Source organism: Camelus ferus, chromosome 2 (assembly GCF_009834535.1).
Source record: "Camelus ferus isolate YT-003-E chromosome 2, BCGSAC_Cfer_1.0, whole genome shotgun sequence".
NCBI classification, from domain to species: domain Eukaryota; kingdom Metazoa; phylum Chordata; class Mammalia; order Artiodactyla; family Camelidae; genus Camelus; species Camelus ferus.
Window position 1 is genome coordinate 71,997,079 of NC_045697.1, and position 20,211 is coordinate 72,017,289.

At 39.8% G+C, this 20,211-nt stretch overlaps 1 protein-coding gene across 3 annotated transcripts in view; it reads right to left on the bottom strand.

Annotated features, from left to right (window-relative positions):
* Positions 1-20,211, bottom strand: part of SLC39A8 (solute carrier family 39 member 8) — a 66,546-nt gene that overhangs the window by 34,286 nt on the left and 12,049 nt on the right. For all 3 annotated transcript variants that reach the window (XM_032460745.1, XM_006188019.3, XM_032460740.1), the window contains exons 3-4: positions 7,928-8,090; positions 2,040-2,209 (exon numbers count right to left, since the gene is read on the bottom strand). In XM_032460745.1, coding sequence (XP_032316636.1) covers positions 2,040-2,209; positions 7,928-8,090 — 333 coding nt within the window. The remainder of the gene's footprint in view (positions 1-2,039; positions 2,210-7,927; positions 8,091-20,211) is intronic.

Below are 20,211 nucleotides of genomic sequence, written 5' to 3' on the forward strand. Positions count from 1 at the left end.
TATTTGCCCACCATATCCAAATTTTTAAAGCAAGTATGGCAGGTCACTTGGGTTACTGTTTCCCCAAGAGAAACCCTCTTGACCTTAGAGGATCCGAATAAGTCCTAAAGAGATAAACAAACCAAAGACTGAGTCCAAGAATAAACAAGAAAAGATTCAAGATACCCGGCACACACAGACCGAAGAGGAAGTAATTCATCATTTAAAGGACAGAGGGCAAGAGCTGGAGCTTGAAGTTACATAGAGTCAAGATGCTCCTAGCAGACAAGAAGCACAAACTTAAACAAAATAAGAGGAGAGAGTAATGCATGAAAAGCCACAGCTTTGTATCATTCCACACGTTGTGACTCTCTCCTCTGAACAGAAGTCTAGAAGGGAGGACGCCGTCTGTCTCTACGTCTGTCTCTGGGGAGACCTCACACCACGTCTTCGTTTTAGTGACGTCCCTGTGCCTATTTATATACAGTGTAAAAATGGCATAAAAAATACCTACTCCAAAGACCTAACAGGTTATGAAAATAAAATGAAATAACAAAAGGGAAATAACTTTGCCAAAAAAAAGAAGAAATAACTATCTATATAAATTTGGGATATTATTAAAAAGATAGATTCTTTAGTGTTTCCACAATTCTCTGATCACATTCATAATTTCCTAATTATCACGGAAAGGTAAAAGAACATTTGTATGTGCCGTTAAAGAAGTTTCTGATTTTCCTAATAGACATTTTTATGTATAATTACATTTGCAATAAAATAGAAAACCTCAAAATCATAAATGTACAATCTTCAGTCCACACACAGTATCAATTTAATTTAATCTGACACAGAAATCAGATGAGCTAAAGATGCAATATATTACGTTAAATATATTACATACATATTATTACATAGAATTTTTTAAATCAGATCACGTGTTTTGTCATCCTAGCTTTGTTACTAGCTGATGAGGTGGCTACAATCAAGTCATTTAACCCCCTTGGATTTTAATTTTTTCATCTCTACAGTTGAGAGTTTGTAGTAGATGTTCTCCTAGGTCCTTTCTAAACATAATAATAGCAATAATAAAATAAAAACTATGACTTTAAGAAGTTATATCCCTACTTTCACACACAGCTGCAAAAACTAAAAGGATCTTCGGATAAAATTTCCTACAACTTAGGAGCTGGCGGTGGTACAACTTTCCCTTTGTTTGGAGCTTGTCCCTGCATCCTCGTGTGTGCATGGGATCCACGTGTGTAGGTATTTCTCTAGTTCCCCTTTGTGGCTCCCTCCTATTAAGGTCTCTTTCTCTTTCCCTTCTCTTTTCCTCTCTCTTAAGCCTCCTCCCTCAGTCTCTCTTCCCTATATGATCACATTACAGATTTGAAATAAAACATTTTTTATTATTGAAATATAGTTGATTTACAACGTTTCAGGTGTACAGCAAAGTGATTCAGAAAGTAAAGCACGTATATTTATGTGTTGGTTATTTGAATAGCACACTATAGTCAACGGCAGATCAATAACATATTTTATCAGAGAGAAAAAGTAAGCTGCTGTTCAGTTATCAGCCCTCAATTGATTTTTATCCTACAGTCAAAAAAAACTGAAAAGGTTTGTCAACCATGTTCTAATTTATCCTCTAGTCTTCTATAGCTGTTGTAAATATATGAAGGAATTTTGTTGTGTATCTTTAGTAAATTTGACACTGCATGCTCTTTAGAAGTAAATAAATATATAAATAATAAAAGAGTGTAGAAAAATTAAATTTGCCAAATGTGAGACAGAATAGAGTTTTAAGGCCCTCCGAGGTGTCCCAGAGCTGTCTGAGCACGTCCTGGTGGCTGGCCTCCCAGAATATTAATTTTATCTCGAACACTGACTTCCCCTGCAGCTTGGGACAAGCCTTTTCATTTGCTGTGATTCAGCTTTCTTTTATCCAAAACACTATAAACCAGACCATAAAAGGCCGTGAGAATTATGGAGGCTTAAAATGTACAAAGCACTGAAACATTTAAAAGAAACAATTATTCACGGAAACAAACAGCCAACCTCCTTACCTCTGGAATAAGTTGGAAAATTGCATTTGAAAATAGAGTCCCAATAGCCAGCCCCACAAAAAAGGTCAAAATCTTAGGGAAATAAGATTTCTTTATCAACGGAGTCAAAATCAGTCCGAGGAGAGATGCCAGATTAATAATTGTCACTGACAGGAAACCATATCCCCAAACTGTGGATCAGAGGGAAAAGAGCAGAAATTAATCAGAGCAAAGGAGCCAAATGAAGTTGTACATTAAGCCTGAAATGACTTTCTTTTTTAAAAGCTTAAAACAGGTATCTTCTTTAAAACAACAAAATCTTCTCAATGAAAATTACATAGGGAGCTGAGAATATAAATACAGCATATAAATATTAATAGTAATACTGCCCACGCTTTCATCCATCCTACATCATCATTACAGGATTAAGGACTTTATTTATAGCTTGCAGGGAATTTGGAGAGCATCTAGCAGGGTGATCGTCTGAGACCCACAGGCTCCAAGCTACCTAGTCTCAGCTATGGCTCAAAGCCTAGTGTAAAACTCAGTCTTCCAGAGGAATAAGAGAGGCAGTGTGAGTTTCAGGGAGAAGGGATGGGAGGCGAGTGCAAGGCAGGGGTGGAGATGGGTGGGGATAGTTAGCTTCAAGATGACCACAGTTGTTGACACTAAGCTTGCCATAATCACTTGTCTGCAGGCGCCTGTGGACAGCCCCCCCACCGTGGCGGGGGGAGCAGCACCTCAGCCCCCTTGCTGGCCCCCAGGGAGCCCCAGTGCAGTGAGCACTCAGGAAGGCAGCACAAGCCGGCAGCATAGAGCAGACACACTGCACAGCCCACCCTACCTGGCTCAGATGAAGGCAAAAATATCCCATCCGGTGGAGACCATGGTGACAAAAGGAGTTGGTACCGTCTTCTCTCCAACCCCAGGGCCTGGCTCCCAGTAGGTGCTTCATAAACATTACTTAGAATGAAGTGAATGAGTGGCATCCTGACTCTATGGCTAATGACATGTGTGACCTGTTGCTCTGGGCCTCAGTATCCCCCTGGTTATCCTAGAAGGCTTGGTTTAAAAACAAAATGGGAACAGACCGTGTGAACCGGCCAGTGGTGGACGGCAGTGCCGGCTGTATACAAATCGGCCCCTGCACTTGTGGGACATTGGCTCTGCCTGTGGCCCCATTTTCTGTGCACAAAGGAACAGTGTGAAAGGTTAGAAAGCTGCCCCTGCACTGTCACTTCTTTAAAATGCCCAGAAAACATTTTTAAATGTTGGGCCGCTTTCCTCTGTCAACACACAATGGAGGGCGGAGTAACACCAGATGCTTGGTGAGTGACTGCCACACGCCAGGCACTGCGCTAAATGACTAATGTGTATTAATTCATCTGATCTTCACAAAACCCTCTGAGGTAAGTACTGCTACTACCTCCTTCATACGGTTGAGGAAACCAAGGTATGTGGAGTTCAAATAAGCTGCCAGAGTCACGTGGATAGAATGCTAGATTTCCAACCCAGTCCGGCTCCAGAGTCCACGTTCATTAGCAATCTGCTTCGTTACTCCTTAGAAGTAATCTAACTTAAGCCCAAGGGACTCAACAAAATTGTGGACCTTCATTATCGTGCTTCATGAATACAGGATTGCTCACCATTACTCTAGTTCAAGCGAGTCTAACTACAAATAAACAGCCAGAGCAAATGTTTATGGAGTCCAGGATGTAGACCAAACCGTGGTTCCTGCCAACAAGGACCTTGGATCCTTTGCCTGGGGAGGCAAGCAGCCACACACACACACAGAGCAAGACAAGCTAGCTTGTGTTGGATACCAAGTGAAAAGGACAGATAATAAACTTTACTATGTTACCACAAGAACCATCACAGCACCGACCATGACTTTTCTCTTCTCCAGATACTTTCCTATCAGTCCCAGACTTCTGATCATGCCCTAGAGTCATCTCATTGGACTCACAAAGGTCCACCTCTTTCCTTTTTCTTATCTTATCACCTAAAACAATACTACCCACTCCCTTCAAAGTTCCCACTTAGACTAAGTTCTCAGTCCCACCTCTTCCTCCATGGTATATCAATGTGTAGTTGTCCTAACCTTCCATCCCATCACTAGCCTACATGTATTCATTCATTCAACAAATATAATCCAGCTGGGTAGACAAGATATATACACATTGAAACTAAAAGAAAAATGCAAAAATTTTTTGAGCACCAAATGGAGGAAAAGCCACTACACATAAAAATTCATCAGCTTCCCCTGAGAAATTCTATTTCATTGCCCATGTTCATGGTTTCTGTAAATAGCAGAAGGATAAGGATCAATTTCAATTTCTCACTCTCCACAATCAATTCCAAAGATAATTAGTGACCAAATGCTATCAATTCTGCTTGAGATCTCTCTCGCTCCAGCTTCTCCCTCCCGTTGCTCATGGCTTGAGTTCAGGCTCTCATCTCTCACTCTCCTCATCTGACACATTATGACAGCTTTCTGGTCTTCCTTCCCCTACTTGGCATGGCCACCAGACTTAGTATCCCAAAACACAGCTCAAATCATCTCGTGCCTCTATTCACAACTATCCTTCATAAACAGACTGCCACACCACCTCTCCAATGTTATTTACCCAGATCAACACAGCCTTTATGCAGATACAATGTTTTCCAAAAGCAGAATTATCTTTGCACTGTGGTTCTTTGTCTGGAAACACCTTTCTATCTTCATTGCCTGACAGATTCACACAGGGCTCTCCCAGCCACCTCAAAGATCTCCTCTAAGAAGCTTTCCTGGCTCCTCCAGGCAGAAGGGCCTTGCTTGTCATGTTTCCCACAGCTCTTTGTTTGAAGGTGTGTGGACCGTCCACCATTTCTTGCATGCTACCATCATTCTATCACTCCTGTACTTGTCTACCTAATACAAATTATAAGATTTTCAAGGACAGGGGCTATATTTTATTCAGTGCCTAGAACATTGCTTAGCAAACAGCACACATTCCTTGATGAATGAATTAATGAATGCCATATCTCAAGGTGCAGCCCAGAACTCTTTCGAAAAAATACTAATTCATTTCCTTGTCCAATTTTTCTTACCTTCCTTACTATTGTGCACATTTTATCAGAAGCACCTGGGGAACTGTGGAAGTGTGAACCATCGCACTGCAGATGGTTTCCCCTTCTTGTATCATTAGAACATTATTCAAGAAAAAAAAATCCATTCATCCCCTCAACTTGGGCACCAAAGATTGAACTGGTATAAAAGCATTCCTTGGACTGCTCTATACACCCATAGGACTCCCTCTAATGATGTGTTCCAGGGAGAATCCTTTCTCTCTGCTTCTTAGTGAACTCTGAAGGATTTTTAATACATTACAAGCAATATTAGTAACAACAGCTAATATTTATTGAATGCCCAGAATGTGTTAAGATTCTTCTAAGAACTTCACTTTTTTAAACTTATTGAATTCTCCTAGTTCATAGAGTTTTTACAAGAATAAAAACAGTTAATACAGTCCCTGGAATACAGTAAGTCTTCAGTAAGTGTTATTATTACTTTTTTAAAAAATTAGTAAGCAGACATTATGCAAATTTCAGTTCACTTATCCCACTGTTAGACAATGAAAGAGCAACAACCCAGGAGTCAGGAGCCCTGGGCTGTCATCCCGTCTCAGGTATTGTACCTAGAGGAAGCCACCTAACCTCTCTGGAGCATAGATTTATGTCACTGGTTGTATTACGAGTTAGACAATGTGATTTTCAGGGACACTTCGAGTAAAATTCTATTATTCTTATCTGTTATTTGAATTGAACCGCATTCTGTGATTGCAAAAAAAAAAAAAATGAGGCAACTTTTGGCCATTAATTTCTTGCTAAAATGTACTTAATATCCTAGAGAATTTAATTTATCATCAGTTTCTTGCACTCATCAGTATGAGTTTATAAAGCACCTGAAAGGCAATTTAAAAACCACAAAATGTGAGGTTTCAGATAAATAAAACTCTTTGCTCTGCTCACTGAAATATCAGAGTAAATGTGTTCATAAAATCTCTGAATCATGACTCCTTTAGATTGCTTTTATTTTGGTTTTTCATTCCCTTAAATGAGCTCAAAATTGACTCTATATTAGGTGAACTGTTATATCAAGAATCCAATGCATTTCAGTAGTTAAAAAATGATTTCTTTGTGAGAAAAGGACAAGCTTACACACAGCCAGGGAATGGGGTGAACCTATGAGCACATATATAAGAAGAGTGAAGACATATTCTTTCTGCTCCGTACCAGGCACTGTCCTGGGTGCTTGCATGTATTAACTCATTTGATACACCCAGTAATTCTGTAAGAAAGGTACTATTATGACTCCATTTTACAGATGACGCATAGAGACATTAAATAAGTTACCCAAGACTACACAGCTGCGCGAAAATGAAACAATTAAGATATTACACCAAGTATAGGCAATATGCCATCAAATTCAACATCTTAGATGAGCAGTGAGTATTCTTCTAGTTCCTCTAGTTCTCCAGAAACTTTTCTCTATCTCCTCTCACCCAATCCCACCCACTCCAACCTTATTTAAACTCCTAAGATAACATGCACCCTAAGAGGCATTTCTTTCGTTATTGGGTCCTGGGTCCAAATAGTCAGAGTCTACTTGATCTTGTAACTAAGAAGTGTTGATTTTTCCATTTTGTGACTTTGCAGTGTTGACCCTAGAATTCTTCCACTTACTGCTTCCCACTTCCCTGTTCCTCCCACCTGGTTCCTGAGAGTAACCTGGGAATTGGGGTTAAAACACTTCTGAGTATCAGTAATTGACTTGCACAGAGTAGAGGATTTGCTTTTTCTGAAGCTTTTCCCCCTGTCCCCAGAATTATGTACATGTTAAATACATTTTATTTAAAAGATATATATATAGTACCTATTATGTGCCAGATAGTACTCTAAATGTTTTACAAACATTGTTATTTAATCCTTGTAGAACCTTATAAGAAAGGTATTATTTTAAATGAGAAAAGTGAGGCAGATAGCCCACAGACATAAAGTCAAGCACACAACATAGCTGGAAAGCTGCAGAGCTGGGATGTGAGCCTCGGTGGGCTGACTTCAGAATCTGTGCTTTTACTGTACTTTTTCTTCTTGCTCACTGCTGAATCCTTAATACACAGAACATAAAGGAGCAAAAAAAATAAGAATTAAAATACTCGTGTGGGATACGGTAGCAATTTGGGAATATCAAGAAATTGCACAGAGCTAGCAAAATAACCCCTCAACAATTGGTTTCTCTCACTGGTAAAAGAACTCTTCTACATATTTAATGGAGTATGTGAACTAACCAGTAAGGACACACTTCTTTTTTTAACATTTTTTTGCAGGTTACTTTTTTTAATTCAGTATCTATGGCAACACCATCATAGGCACTTAAAATAGGCACTGGTGTTTCCTTTCACTTATGAAAATTAAAGCACTAATAACTCAGTACCTTAAGATTTACTCTAGAACCACACTAGTTCCTTTATCCCTTTCCTAACAATGGCAGATAAATTGACAGTTTTAAAATAATACGATAAGCAGAAGGTAATGGAAATTGGTCACTTATGACCCAAATAGTGAATGTGCCATCCAACATACACAGCATAAAACACATTGTTTAAAATCAAGAACCAAATTTTCTAAAATTTTCAATTGGTACCAAGTAAAATTTTGACTCCATAAATCAAACAGCATAACTTCTGAAGCTTAAATGAGTTCTAATTATGTATACTCTAAATACTTCCAGAATATAAGTATTTTTACTCAAGGGATTTGATGTAGATTAATTAAGAGCAATAAAGCAGAAAAAGAAGCGCCTTATTTTCATTTCAAACTAGCTCGCAGACTTTTCCAACAAATGGGAGAAAAAGCTTCCAACATACCTTCTGAAAGACTTGGTTTTGTTTTGTGTTTGGGCCGATCCCCACAAGGGTGAAAGTTCAATTGCTGTAAGACCGCTGGACAGATGACAGAGAAGTTTGAGCTGGTTATCTGCGTAGCATTTGAAAAGCCGTGAAGGGAAAAGATCTCTTCAGCTGATAAACACTGGAAGAGAAGACACAAAGTAAACATATACGTGTCAACATAGTAGAAGGCTGCAAGCATAGACACTGTAGAGACAGCATCTCCTCTAGACACACAACACTATCTCTTATACAAAAACTCACTACAAAAATGTTAGACCTCTACAATCATAAAGCAGGCCACATCTCTTTAAATCTAGAAACTAGAAAAATAGCAAAAAAAAAAAAAAAAAAAAAGAGAAAACTCAGTCAACAGTCTACCTGTAGCAGCCAAAATACAAGAATGGATTTGGGGATTTCCAGGGACTTTAAACATATTAAAATTAGAATGATGGTAATTCTCACAAGGAGGTTTAAGACAATTCTGTATCCTCAACCTTCCCTCTCTGTTTTTCTTTGGTTTGATTAGGTGTTTTGTGTTGGCTACGGGAGTGGGTCTGTATAGCATTTCTTGCAGACAAACACCTGGTTCCCTCACAGTTTCATGGTCAAGAAATTCATCCATTCTAGACTCTGATAATAATTTCAATATATAAAAGTTGTTTTAAAATATGTCTTTAGCACAAATGGTTGTTTGCTAAGATATATATTATTCTCGATGGTGGGTAGCTTTCCTATATTATATAAAGTTTTGAAAATGGTGCTAGACTGTTTAGAAATTTATTTAACTATTAATGAGGAACAGAATCTGCATTAGAAAAAATTCTGGGCAGAAATAACTTTTTCAAAGTATCATTTTACTCTTGGGCATATTTTAATTGTAAACTTTCTTACATATACTTGCATTATTAGGAAGAATACAAAAGAAATTAAACGTATTACTATTGCTAATAAATGTTATGAGAATTATAGAGTATGAAATACACTCATTCACTCAAATAGAAAAGTCTGTCTTTAAGGTGTGCAAAGAACATTTCTTTGTATACTTCAGCCAGTATTTAAACCCCACTGAGACCTTAGCTCTGTGCTATGGACTGGATTGCGTCCTTCCCACATTCATACATTGAAGCCTTAACCCACAAGGTGATGATATTTGATGATGAGGCCTTTAGGAGCTATTAGAGTTAGATGAAGTCACTAGGGTGAGGCCCTGCTCCAAGGAGACACAAAAGAGCTTCCTTGTTCTCTCCCTCTCTCTGCCATGTGAGGACACAGCCAAAAAGCAGCCATCAGCCATCCAAGGAGAGAGCTCTTAGCAGACACCAACCCTTGACTTTGGTCTTCCAGTCTCCAGCCCATGAGAAAATAAATTTCTGTTGTTGAAGCCACCCAGTCTACAGTATTTTGTTATGGCAGCTCGTGCTGACTAATACACTATGAACTGAGCATGCTGAGAACTCCAAAGTTGTTGTTAATTGTTTGACCTTAAAGTGCTGCAATTCCTTTCACAACAGAAACAGTCAAATTAAAAATGTAAGATTTGGTAAAAAGAGATCACTACTGTTTATGACAGAAAGATGAAAAAAACATCAAACACATCAAAATATAGGTAGTTGTTGAAAGCTACAGCTTCAATTGCCTTAAAGAAAATGCACAGACTTTTTTTTTTAATGATTTAGTATGTGCCTAAAGCTGTTCTTTACTGAACTCAAACTCTCCTTTGGGTTCCTGACAGTGACAGCTGTGCACCACCCCTGGAAGAGGAGACAGTACACTCAATGCTGCGTTAGTCTTCCCTTAGGCCGAGAATAGGGGACAATAAACTAATGGAGGGAGAAAATAGTTCAAAAGCCAACTGAGGGAGAGAAAGCGGGTGTAGTTTATTCATTACCATGAAGACACCCAGGAGCATAATTGTTAGGCTCAAAAATTACAGAGTCCATGTGGTTCAACCGCCCCACTGCAGGACTCCAGGAATCAGTGTAGCAGGGTAAACACAGAGCAGCACTGTTTCCCTGCGAGGAAGTCTTAAGGACTTGGACTTCAAGTTCCTCCAACTATAAAATAGGAGGAAAAGGGGAAGCTGCCCAAAGATAACTTGCAAAGTCTCAGAATTAACAGTCTAAGACTGTTATACAAAAACTCACTACAAAAATGTTAGACCTCTACAATCATAAAGCAGGCCACATCTCTTTAAATCTAGAAACTAGAAAAATAGCAAAAAAAAAAAAAAAAAAAAAAGAGAAAACTCAGTCAACAGTCTACCTTCCTAAAACTTGATGACTGTTAAGCAGTTCTTTTCAGACTCTAATTGTGACCCATTAGTGAATCAGGAAATCCACTAAGTCACAGTCAGCATTCTGTAAGTAAAAAACAATATAATAGGAACTGTAGAGTGCATTACACACAAGGGTAAGTATGACTTAATCAAACTTTTGCTTCAGTTACACTTTGTACGTAGCATGTACGTGTACACTGGACCACACGATGTAAAGTTCATTTTTCACTATAAATGGCAATCAAGAGTTTTAAAGTCACTATCCCTAAGGATGCCCAGATTGCTCACTGTACGTTATTAAAGACACTCTCCTATATATGGTTAGGAAAAATAAACAATGCAGTCGAATACATAATCAACACTGCAAGATAGCTGAGAGTCTTGGCGATCTATATAGAAAGAACAAAAAGGAAGAGAGATGACAAACCTCTAGGCTTTGCTTTATGATTTTAGAATGAGGATAGAATACTAATAGCATGAAAAACTGAATTAATGGCAGCCTGATTTATTTAAAATAGCTTCTACCTTCAGAGAACAGTGGTTGTCAGAAGCAGGGAAGTGAAATAGGTGTAGGGTATTAAAAGGTACAAAAAGCCATGGGAATATAATACACAGCATAAGGAACGTGGTCGATAATATTGCAGTAACTTTGCAAGGGACAGATGGTTGCTAGGCATAGCACAGTGACCATTTCACAATGTCTGCAAACGTCAAATCACTAGGTAGGACACCTAAAACTGACATAATATTGAATGCTAACTATATTTTAATTAAAAACAAAATAAAGGAGCTAAGTTATGAGTGAAAATTAATTAGTTAGTTTAATTAAATAGCTATCTTCCAGCAAGTAGAATGCAAAGAGCATTACACAGCACCTTGTTTGGCTTTAAACAATATTGATTTTGATAGTGCTTTGATTAAACAGTTGAACCTCACACAAGGAAGGCAGCTGTCTGAGAAAGGGCGGTGCTGCCCAGGGCAGAGACAAACAGGACGAGCGCCCAGGGCCTGCACATTGAGGGTGACAGCAGAACCGGTAGAACCATTGAGGAAGTTCAAACGTCCTCTCAAACACACCCCTTCTCCTCCAAAACAAACACTGAAGGAACTATGAAGCCAGCGTGGTCCACAAGAGCTCCTGGGCAGACAGGCAGGGTGACTGACCAGAACAGCATGTGCCTTCAGGCGCTCTCACTCTCTCCTTCGCCTTCCTGGACTCAGCTGTTCCTCCTTCCACCTGTTTGCTCTTACAAAACTGCTGTTTTCAAGAGCGCCACCCGATGTGTGCTGTGGCCCTGTGAGCTCTGTGCTAGGGAACGCACACCCCCACCGGCAGACACACGAATGCACAGGGGGCTGACTTCTTCCTAAAGATATTTTCTCAGTGTGGACTTAACCTCCTACTTGCTAGTCTCTTACCCCATTAAAGTGATCTCGGAAGGGCCTTATACACAGGAAGCACCAAAGTCAGGTCATGGTAGAGAAAAGAGGGTTTTGGCCTGTATCATAAATAAGACGCCAAATTATATTCAACATCATTTTAGCACATAGTCCCAGGCATTTCTTCTTCTGTTTCCTCTACTCTGTCTTCCTCCAGAGCTGACTAGTCAGAAGGTTGGGGGTTTTTTTCCCTCTTCTTTCCCAGATAGATCTTTGTGGAAATGCTGCGGCTGGAGCAAAAAGGAGATGGGGAAGGTTGAACAATGAGGGCAAGTTCCTCCCTCAGCATTTTTTACAGTGGCAATCTGCCTAGGATAAATGCCAATGAGTTAGGCAAGATGTGAAATTACACAGCTTAGAGAATGACACACACTCTCTACTGGACCAAACTTTAACCAGGTTCTCCTAAGCCATCTAGGTCTCAGCCTTGCTTCCATCCTTTTGGGCCTGCACTCCCCAGTGTTAGCAAGAGTCCTGCTAAGTCAGGTTGGAGAAATCCCCCATCGCTAATATTTGATCACCCTTAATATCTGGCCCATTCCTCATTTCTCACCCTTGGTATCTGATTATCCCGGACTGCCTTCAGTAGGAATCTTCTGAGGTCTAGTAAACCAACATCCCTCCCTAAACTTGATGTTTCCTCTTAGTAATTTCCCATCCACTGACCCCCCCACCTTGCTCCTTGACTGTAAACCCCCACCTGTCCGTGATGTACTTGGAACTGAGCCCAGTTCTATACGGAGGTCCCTGCTACCCCACTGCAATAGTTCTTGCATAAACTCTGTCTTCGTTGCTTTAACTCCTGTCAGGCTCTGGCTTTCCTTGTCAATACCAAGTATAATGACCATGTAATTATACTACACAGCACATCAATTCTTTTCTTCATTCAACAAATATTTATTGCATCATAAAATCCTGGGTATAATACTGACGGAAAGAGTGGAAAGCAAGGGAAGCTGGAGGGTGACAACCAAGAAAGAAATAGTACAAACATAAATAAGCCATCACACCTCCCATCAAGAAACCTAAATAATTTTTGCAGAAATAAATCAGATACACCAGTAGCTATAAAACCAGAGGGAAAGTGATAAATTCGTAAGAGACATAATGATAAAGAACAACGGAGAGTTCACATAAAGCAGAAAAAAAATATGCAAAGGAAATAGTCAAAGAACGACTTTTGAGGTTACAACTCTGGGAGAGTAGAAAGAGGATGTTGCTACTGGTGTGATAAGGGAATCTGGGGGGAAAAATACCTTTGAGAGGATTGTGGCAAGCTTGGTTTTAGACATTTAAAGTTGCAGTGCCTGCCTGTGGGACACCAGATAGAAACGATGTGTGAGTGTTCTCTGAGAAAGGGAGAGGCCGGAGGTAAGGACAGGGCTGTCCTCTGTAAGGAGACAACGGCTAAGTGGGAGTGGCAGAGACCATCAGGAGAGAGAATAGAAACACATACACGATTTGTGCAAAAGCAGAAAAGGGAGCCAGAGAATCAAGCAGAGCAAGCTAAGCCCAAAACGTAGCCAGTAAAATGGAGTGAGTGCTTATCGGTTTTGCCTGCCTGAGACCCCTTCCCCATCATCCAGTAACAGACCACCTGCCTGCGACCAGAGCCCCTCTCCATGTGATTTAGTAGGTGCTGACCAGGGAAATAGGACCCAGACCTGTCCACTCTCTGGTGGAGCTACTGAAGAAATCTTCCACTGGGATTTCTAGGAGTCTATGGGCTCCTGAGGCCACTTTTCCACCACGTAAAAGGAAGTGGACTAATGAATAGAGAGAGGCAGGTATCCAATGCCAGCACTAAATCTCCTGGATACAGCTGTACCTAACGCTGGTTCTACCCATTGACTCTTCAGTTCCCTGAGCCAATGAATTTCCTTTTTGACTTAAGCTAATTTCTCTTAGGTTTCTTTTACTTAGAAATGAAAGAGTCCTAATTGATACATAAAGTAATTATTTAAAAGACATTTTTAAAGCTGGCAAAGGAATGCTGCACCCAAAACTGTGGGAAATGAAGAGAGCAGCTTCTCCATCCTTCCTCCTCTTCCCAGCACATGGGCTTTCTTCTCTGTTTGGCTGCCTAGTCAAGTGGCACCCACTAAATAATACAAAGCAACAGGACCATCTGAGCCTGTACCCATTAAGCCTAGGCCTTCACACCACGCCACAAATGAAGTATCACTCCACTCAAAAGTCACCCCAGGGGTGGTTTCAAATTCTGTTTTGCATGGACTGTGCTTCTGTGGAAGGCGAGCAGCTCACATCCCCAATCAGGATGCTGCCAGGTGTGTCACAGCTCTCTGCCACAGAGGTAAAGGCCAAGAGAGAGAGTGCCTTGTAATACATCTAGACTCAGTGACGATCAAAATTAGAGTGAAACATCAAGTCCGGTCGGTTTTCCTTGGTGGTCAAGTAGCTGAGCACTTAAACTCTAAATTGCATTACGAAGTCCTAGAGGCAGAACTGGGGTTAGACTCCAAGTCTGAAAGGGTCCCATCTACCTTCTTTTCTTTTAGTGACTTCCCTATCATGCCCTGCTCTGCCACAGCTGTTGTTTTTCAGTAAGAACTACAACTAACCTTCTGGAATTTGTATATACGTAGCTGAGATGAGAGCCATGTAACCTGTCCCTCTCCATATTCCAGGTGAATGACAGGTCTCCTGTTCTTTGAAGAGATGCCGCAGGTAAGAGGCTGAATAAAAATCCATGCAAAATCTTCCTCTATTCTGCTCCTGTAGAAGCCAGTTCCACTTCTCCCTCACTCTCGTTCATCTAGTCATTCACCAAACACATGCTGATCACATCTTCTCTGGGCCATGTGTTCTGCTACGTGCTGAGAAGAAGACATAGTTTCACCTTCGATAAGCTCACCATTCCGTAAGTAAAACATATAGATACAAACAGATAGCTACAATACAAGGGGATAAGTGGAATGATAAAGATATGTGCCAAGTCTTGTGAGGGAAGAAGGAAGAGGTCAGGGAGGGCTTCCTGGAGGAGGAGATACATGTTTGAAACGTTAGCTCAACACTTCTGATGGCTGAAGAGATAAGACATGAGCCACAAGAACTTAAATAAGGCAGAAATCAGTACTGCAAATAAGTAGGTGATTAGTTGACAAGTGAATTTTATAAACAATAGTTATTATAGATGTTCTGGGAAGCACATAAGAGCTACGTGCTTAACATAACTGTATGATTGATCTCTTTCAATTCCCACATCAACTATTAAAGTGGATTTTAAGAGAAATCTGGGATAAAGAAATCATGCCCAAGATTAAACAATTTGTAAGTGTTAAAGACAGAATTCAAACCAATGTCTTCTTGTGTCTTCCGACTTCTAAGCCAGCACTCTTGCTGCTATACTCGTATGTTTTGGTGGACTGAACACCAAGAACACAAATAATGAAAGAAAGAACCACTTAGACCTTGACAAGGAGTGTATTTGTTTCCCCTTATAGTGACTTGAATCATAAATTTAAAGTACTCTCAGGCCATATTTAGCACCCTACCCAAAGAGAGACCTCAAAAGCAATCAAACATCAGCCAAGTTTTCTCACCATGATGAGAATTAAGAAGGAAATGCAAGATGGTAGCCATTCTTTGCCCCCCCTACCAAAAGCGCCCCTTATTGTCCATCTCCCCCCAAGAAGTCCATCACCCAAGCAGGAACACTGGGCAGGTGCAACAGCCCCACTCAAGCGGCAGACAGCCCAGACGTGGCACAACACCCTCTACTGCACACCCATGCCTGCTGGCATCGCCATGAAGCACGCCTGCAAGAGGACCATCAAACCTGGAATACATGGATGTGCGCCGTCTTGAATGCTTTGCCTCCCTATGACTAGTTTAAACCCAGTATCCTTGCAGTTCAAGCAGAGAAGCCAACTTGTTGATTCACCCACTTAAGCTACCATCATGTAACTACATATGACTACGAGACCAGTAAGACTGGTCACAGATTGTTAGGAATGTATTCAGAAGAGAAAAAGATGAAGATCCAAAATACTTATTTAATGAGAAAGAAACCGCTGCAATCCTTGAACTCATATCTACCTTAGTATTTACTAACGCTAATACTAACAATATAATACTATGTGCTTGGCACAAGAAGATTTCAGTAAATACTTGCTGAATGAATGAATCAGTAAATGAATGAATGAACCTCTTACCTGTCATCACAGTAATATTTAAAATCAATAGCAAAACCAGTTTTTCATAGTAGTAACCTAAACAAAATGACAAAAGAAGCAAAAGAAGTACAGAGGGAAAAGTACACACAAGAGTGTTTCAAATACGGCAACTGGCCAAAGATCCCAATAGGACAATTTAAATATTTATATTTAAAAAGGGTGGTTTGAGTTTAACAAGTGGGAGGCCATTTCTGACCCTGAAACCAGTCGACAGTCCCACTAACTCGCCCCTTCAGGGGGGACTGCACAACGTCACGGAGCTGGTGATTTAAATATTCCACCCTGGCAGCAGAAATGTCAATGTTGGAGTGACTCGACATCACTTCCACATTTGTTAGTGATGCAATAATGGAACTATCTAACTTTGGCTACAAGGAACTCGAGTACCACTTTCAAATCGCCTTGATATTGCACAACAATGTGCTCAATCACCCTCTACCAAACTTCTCTTGAACTTCTTCCCTCTTAATTTCCTCTTTAAAGTTTACTCATTATTTCACCATAATCAAAGAGTTTTCTAAGGCTTGAGCAAAGAACATTCTAGAAAGATCTTCCAGATATAAGAAGTGTAAGAGGTGGCTAATCAAGCGATCACAACTCTATTTCCCCAAGATTTGTTTTCCATTTCTCCTCGCAGATTTTCTTACTTATATTTCTTACTGAAGCCACTATGGTGCTGGGCATTCCCTCCCACGATGTACACACACACACACACACACACACACACACACACACAAACACACGTTCACATGCACTTTCGAAGTTCTTCCTTAAGAGGAGATGAAAAGAGCCCTTCCTCCATATATTATTTAAAGGAGAAAGACGCCTTGTTTTATAATACATTGTTAAGGGGGGAAAAGACTGTTACAAAACAGTATGTATAGAATGACACCACTGCTAGAAATAAGGTTAAATAAAATCTGGAGATATATGCTTCAAAATGTTAACAGTGTGTATCTCTGGATGGTGAAATTATGGGTAATTTTTTTTTTCATTTTTGCTTCTCTGTACTTGTCAATTTTTGTTTGTTTGTTTGTTTGTTTTTTGAGTGGGCAGGTAGTTCGATTTATTTATTTATTTATTTAATGGAAGTACTGGAGATTGAACTTGTGCGTGCTAAATAAGCATGCACTCTACCACTGAGCTATAACCTCCTCCTGACTTGCCAAAGTTTTAGACAACATGTATGTGTTCCTGTTTCAGTTAGGAAGTTAAAATTAAATCAGAGGTTTTAAAAATCTTTTTCCAGGTTTCTTCAAACACAATGAAGACAGGCTGGAATTTTTAATTTTTACTAAAGAAAAATCAATTTTAAAAGCTATGATATACTCTTTAAAAGAGGTTTACAAAGTCTTCTGACTTAACCACAGCTACTGACAAGTTTTTCAGCTCTATCCCACTCCATATGCAGTTTCTCAAAGCCCTCTTACCCCTAAATGCCTGGTTTGCTGTCAGAGCACAGTCTGTATCCTTGACTTCATGACCCTGACCTGCCTCCAGAAGGCAAGGGCCACCCTATTTTCCATCACTAGCAAGATAGTCCCCAGGCATCTTCCCATTTGCTGCCAAGACAAAACAAAAAACAAAAACAAAAAAAATCCTTTTAGCCTTGCTGCTCACCAAGGGCTTTCCACTCAGTCCCTGTGGGGGACCAGGTGTGGAAGGCTTGCCGCTTCTCCAACTCAGGGCTGGGGTAGATGCTATGAGGAATGAGTTCATCCTTCAAAGTTATCTCACCTCTGCACATGTGGAATCACCTTGTCCATCACAGGCCCAATTACAGCACAATCTTTTAGTATAGTGGTTCTCAAAGTATGGTCCAGGGATCCCTGGGGGTGACCAAGACCCTGCCAGACAATATGCAAGTTCACGACAGTATTTCATAATAATGCTAAAACTTCATTTTTCTTTTTCACTCTCAGTCTTTTCTGAGTGAACAATGGATATTCCAGAGGCTAAATAACATGTTCCTACAGATTGACTACAGAAGCACATATTAGAATCCAACTATCTTCTACTAAGCCAGACATTAGAGATTTGCAAAAATGTAAAACAATGCTATTCTTCTCACTAAATTTTTGTCATGGTAAATACAATTAGTTTTCATTAAAAAACATTAATATGGTATAGGCTTATTACTGTTACCTGAGAGTTATTTACCAGGAACTCTGAAGAGCCACATTTTCTAATCACAAGTTTCTTTGCCCATTTTATAAAACTTCCCCAACGTCAGCTCAGTAGGGCTCTGAGACTACAAATAAACTAATACTGACATCATTGTTTCTAAGCCGCCCTAAAAATTATAGCTCTGTGCTATGGAGAAAGTCTAATTTTAAATTATGACCGAAAAAATCTGAAAATCTCAGAAATTAGAAGGAACAAAAAACGTTATTATTTTCTTCTACTGATATGATATGTGGGTTCAGTTTTATCATACTCTTTTCTACTATTTGTTTTATTAATTTGTCTGCAACAAATAAATGGATTGCTGGTTTACTTTGAGTTAAATGGGACATCTAGGTTGACTGAAATAATTTAAAAGTTATGTTTGTTTTGTGTTATAAAATTTATTGTAAAAGTTTGAAGTTATTCATTCATTTAACAAGTATTTCCTGAATACCTACTATACGCTAGACACTATGCTAGTTACAGGAATAAAGAAGGTGACTGAGATAAACCCTGTCCTTCACAATAGATCTTACAGACTATTACAGGGTTCAGATAAATAGGTAATTAGAGGATGGCCTGGTAAGTTTTAGGGTAGCATCTGGGAATGTGAAGAAGACAGGATAACTAACCTACCCTAAAGTAGTGGGATTGCCCAAGGCTTCCTGGAGAAAAGAACATCTAAGATGGCATGGAGAAAAAAAAGGAGAAATCAGTTTGGGAAAATATTGGGGGTAGGGGTAGATACTGCAAGGTCTTAAGTAGCAGGCAAGGAGTTCAGATTTTATTCTAACAGTAATGAGAAGCCATCTGAAGATGGTGGAAATGATCAGATTTGCATATTTGAGACATAAGTCTGGCAACAATGTGGAAGATGGGAAATGGGGCAAGATGGAAGGCAGTGGGCAGCAGCCCGCCAGGCACAAACAGGGCAGCAAGACATTGTATCTAACTTAATCTCCCAATGATCCCACAAAGTAGGTAAATTATCCCCCTTACACAGAAGAGAAAGCTGGAATTTAGAGAGGTGAAGTAAGAGATATTTAAAACTTACATACCTGAAGGAAACTCTAATTCAAAAAGATACATGCACCCCAATGATCACAGCAGCACTATTTACAATAGCCAAGACATGGAAACAACCTAAATGTCCACTGACAAATGACTGGATAAAGAAGCTGTGGTATATTTACACAATGGAATACTACTCAGCCATAAAAAAGAATAAAATAATGCCATTTGCAGCAACATGGCTGGACCTAGAGATGGTCATTCTAAGTGAAGTAAGCCAGAAAGAGAAAGAAAAATACCACATGGTATCACTTATATGTGGAATCTAAAAACAACACACACACACACACACACAAATGAATTTATTTACAAAACAGAAACAGACTCACAGACATAGAAAACAAACCTATGATTGCAAGAGGAGAAGGGGGAGGGCAGAGGAATGAATTGGGAGTTTGGGATTTGCAGATACTAATTACTACATATAAAATAGATAAGGTCCTACTGTTCCCTATACAGGGAACTATATTCAATATTTTGTAATAACCTATAATGAAAAAGAATACGAAAAGGAATATATATATACACACACACGCACATACACATATATATACAAGAAATTAACACAACACTGTAAACTGACTATACATCAATAAAAAAAGAAAAAGGAAAAAGTTACTGTGACAGGACTTATGGGCATTTGATATGCAAGGTAGGGAGAGAGAGGAATCAAGAATAACATCTGGTTTTCAGCTTACTCATCGAAGTGGATGGTGATACTGATCACTTAGATTGACAGAACAGGATTACCAGAAAGTGTTGATAAGGAAAGGATGGATGGAGTTGATGAGTTCCATTTGGGACAGGTTGAGTCAGGGAGGGAAGAGAGTTAGACATCAATTGGCAACAGGATGTGCATGGCTGAACCTCAAGAGAGAAACCTGAACCAAGCCAACCTATGCAGAAAGCATCTACAGTTGGATAATGACCACAGCCAGAGGAGTGACTGAGGTTACGCAGAGACAGAGTGCAGAACCAGAAGGGAGAGGGCTTGGGGTAGAACCCCAAGGACCACTGATATTTAAAGGATGAACAGGACGTTGAAATTGAAAATAATCAGGCAGAGGTGTTAGAAAACCAAGACAGGCACAGTTGCAGGCAAGGAGGGGGTG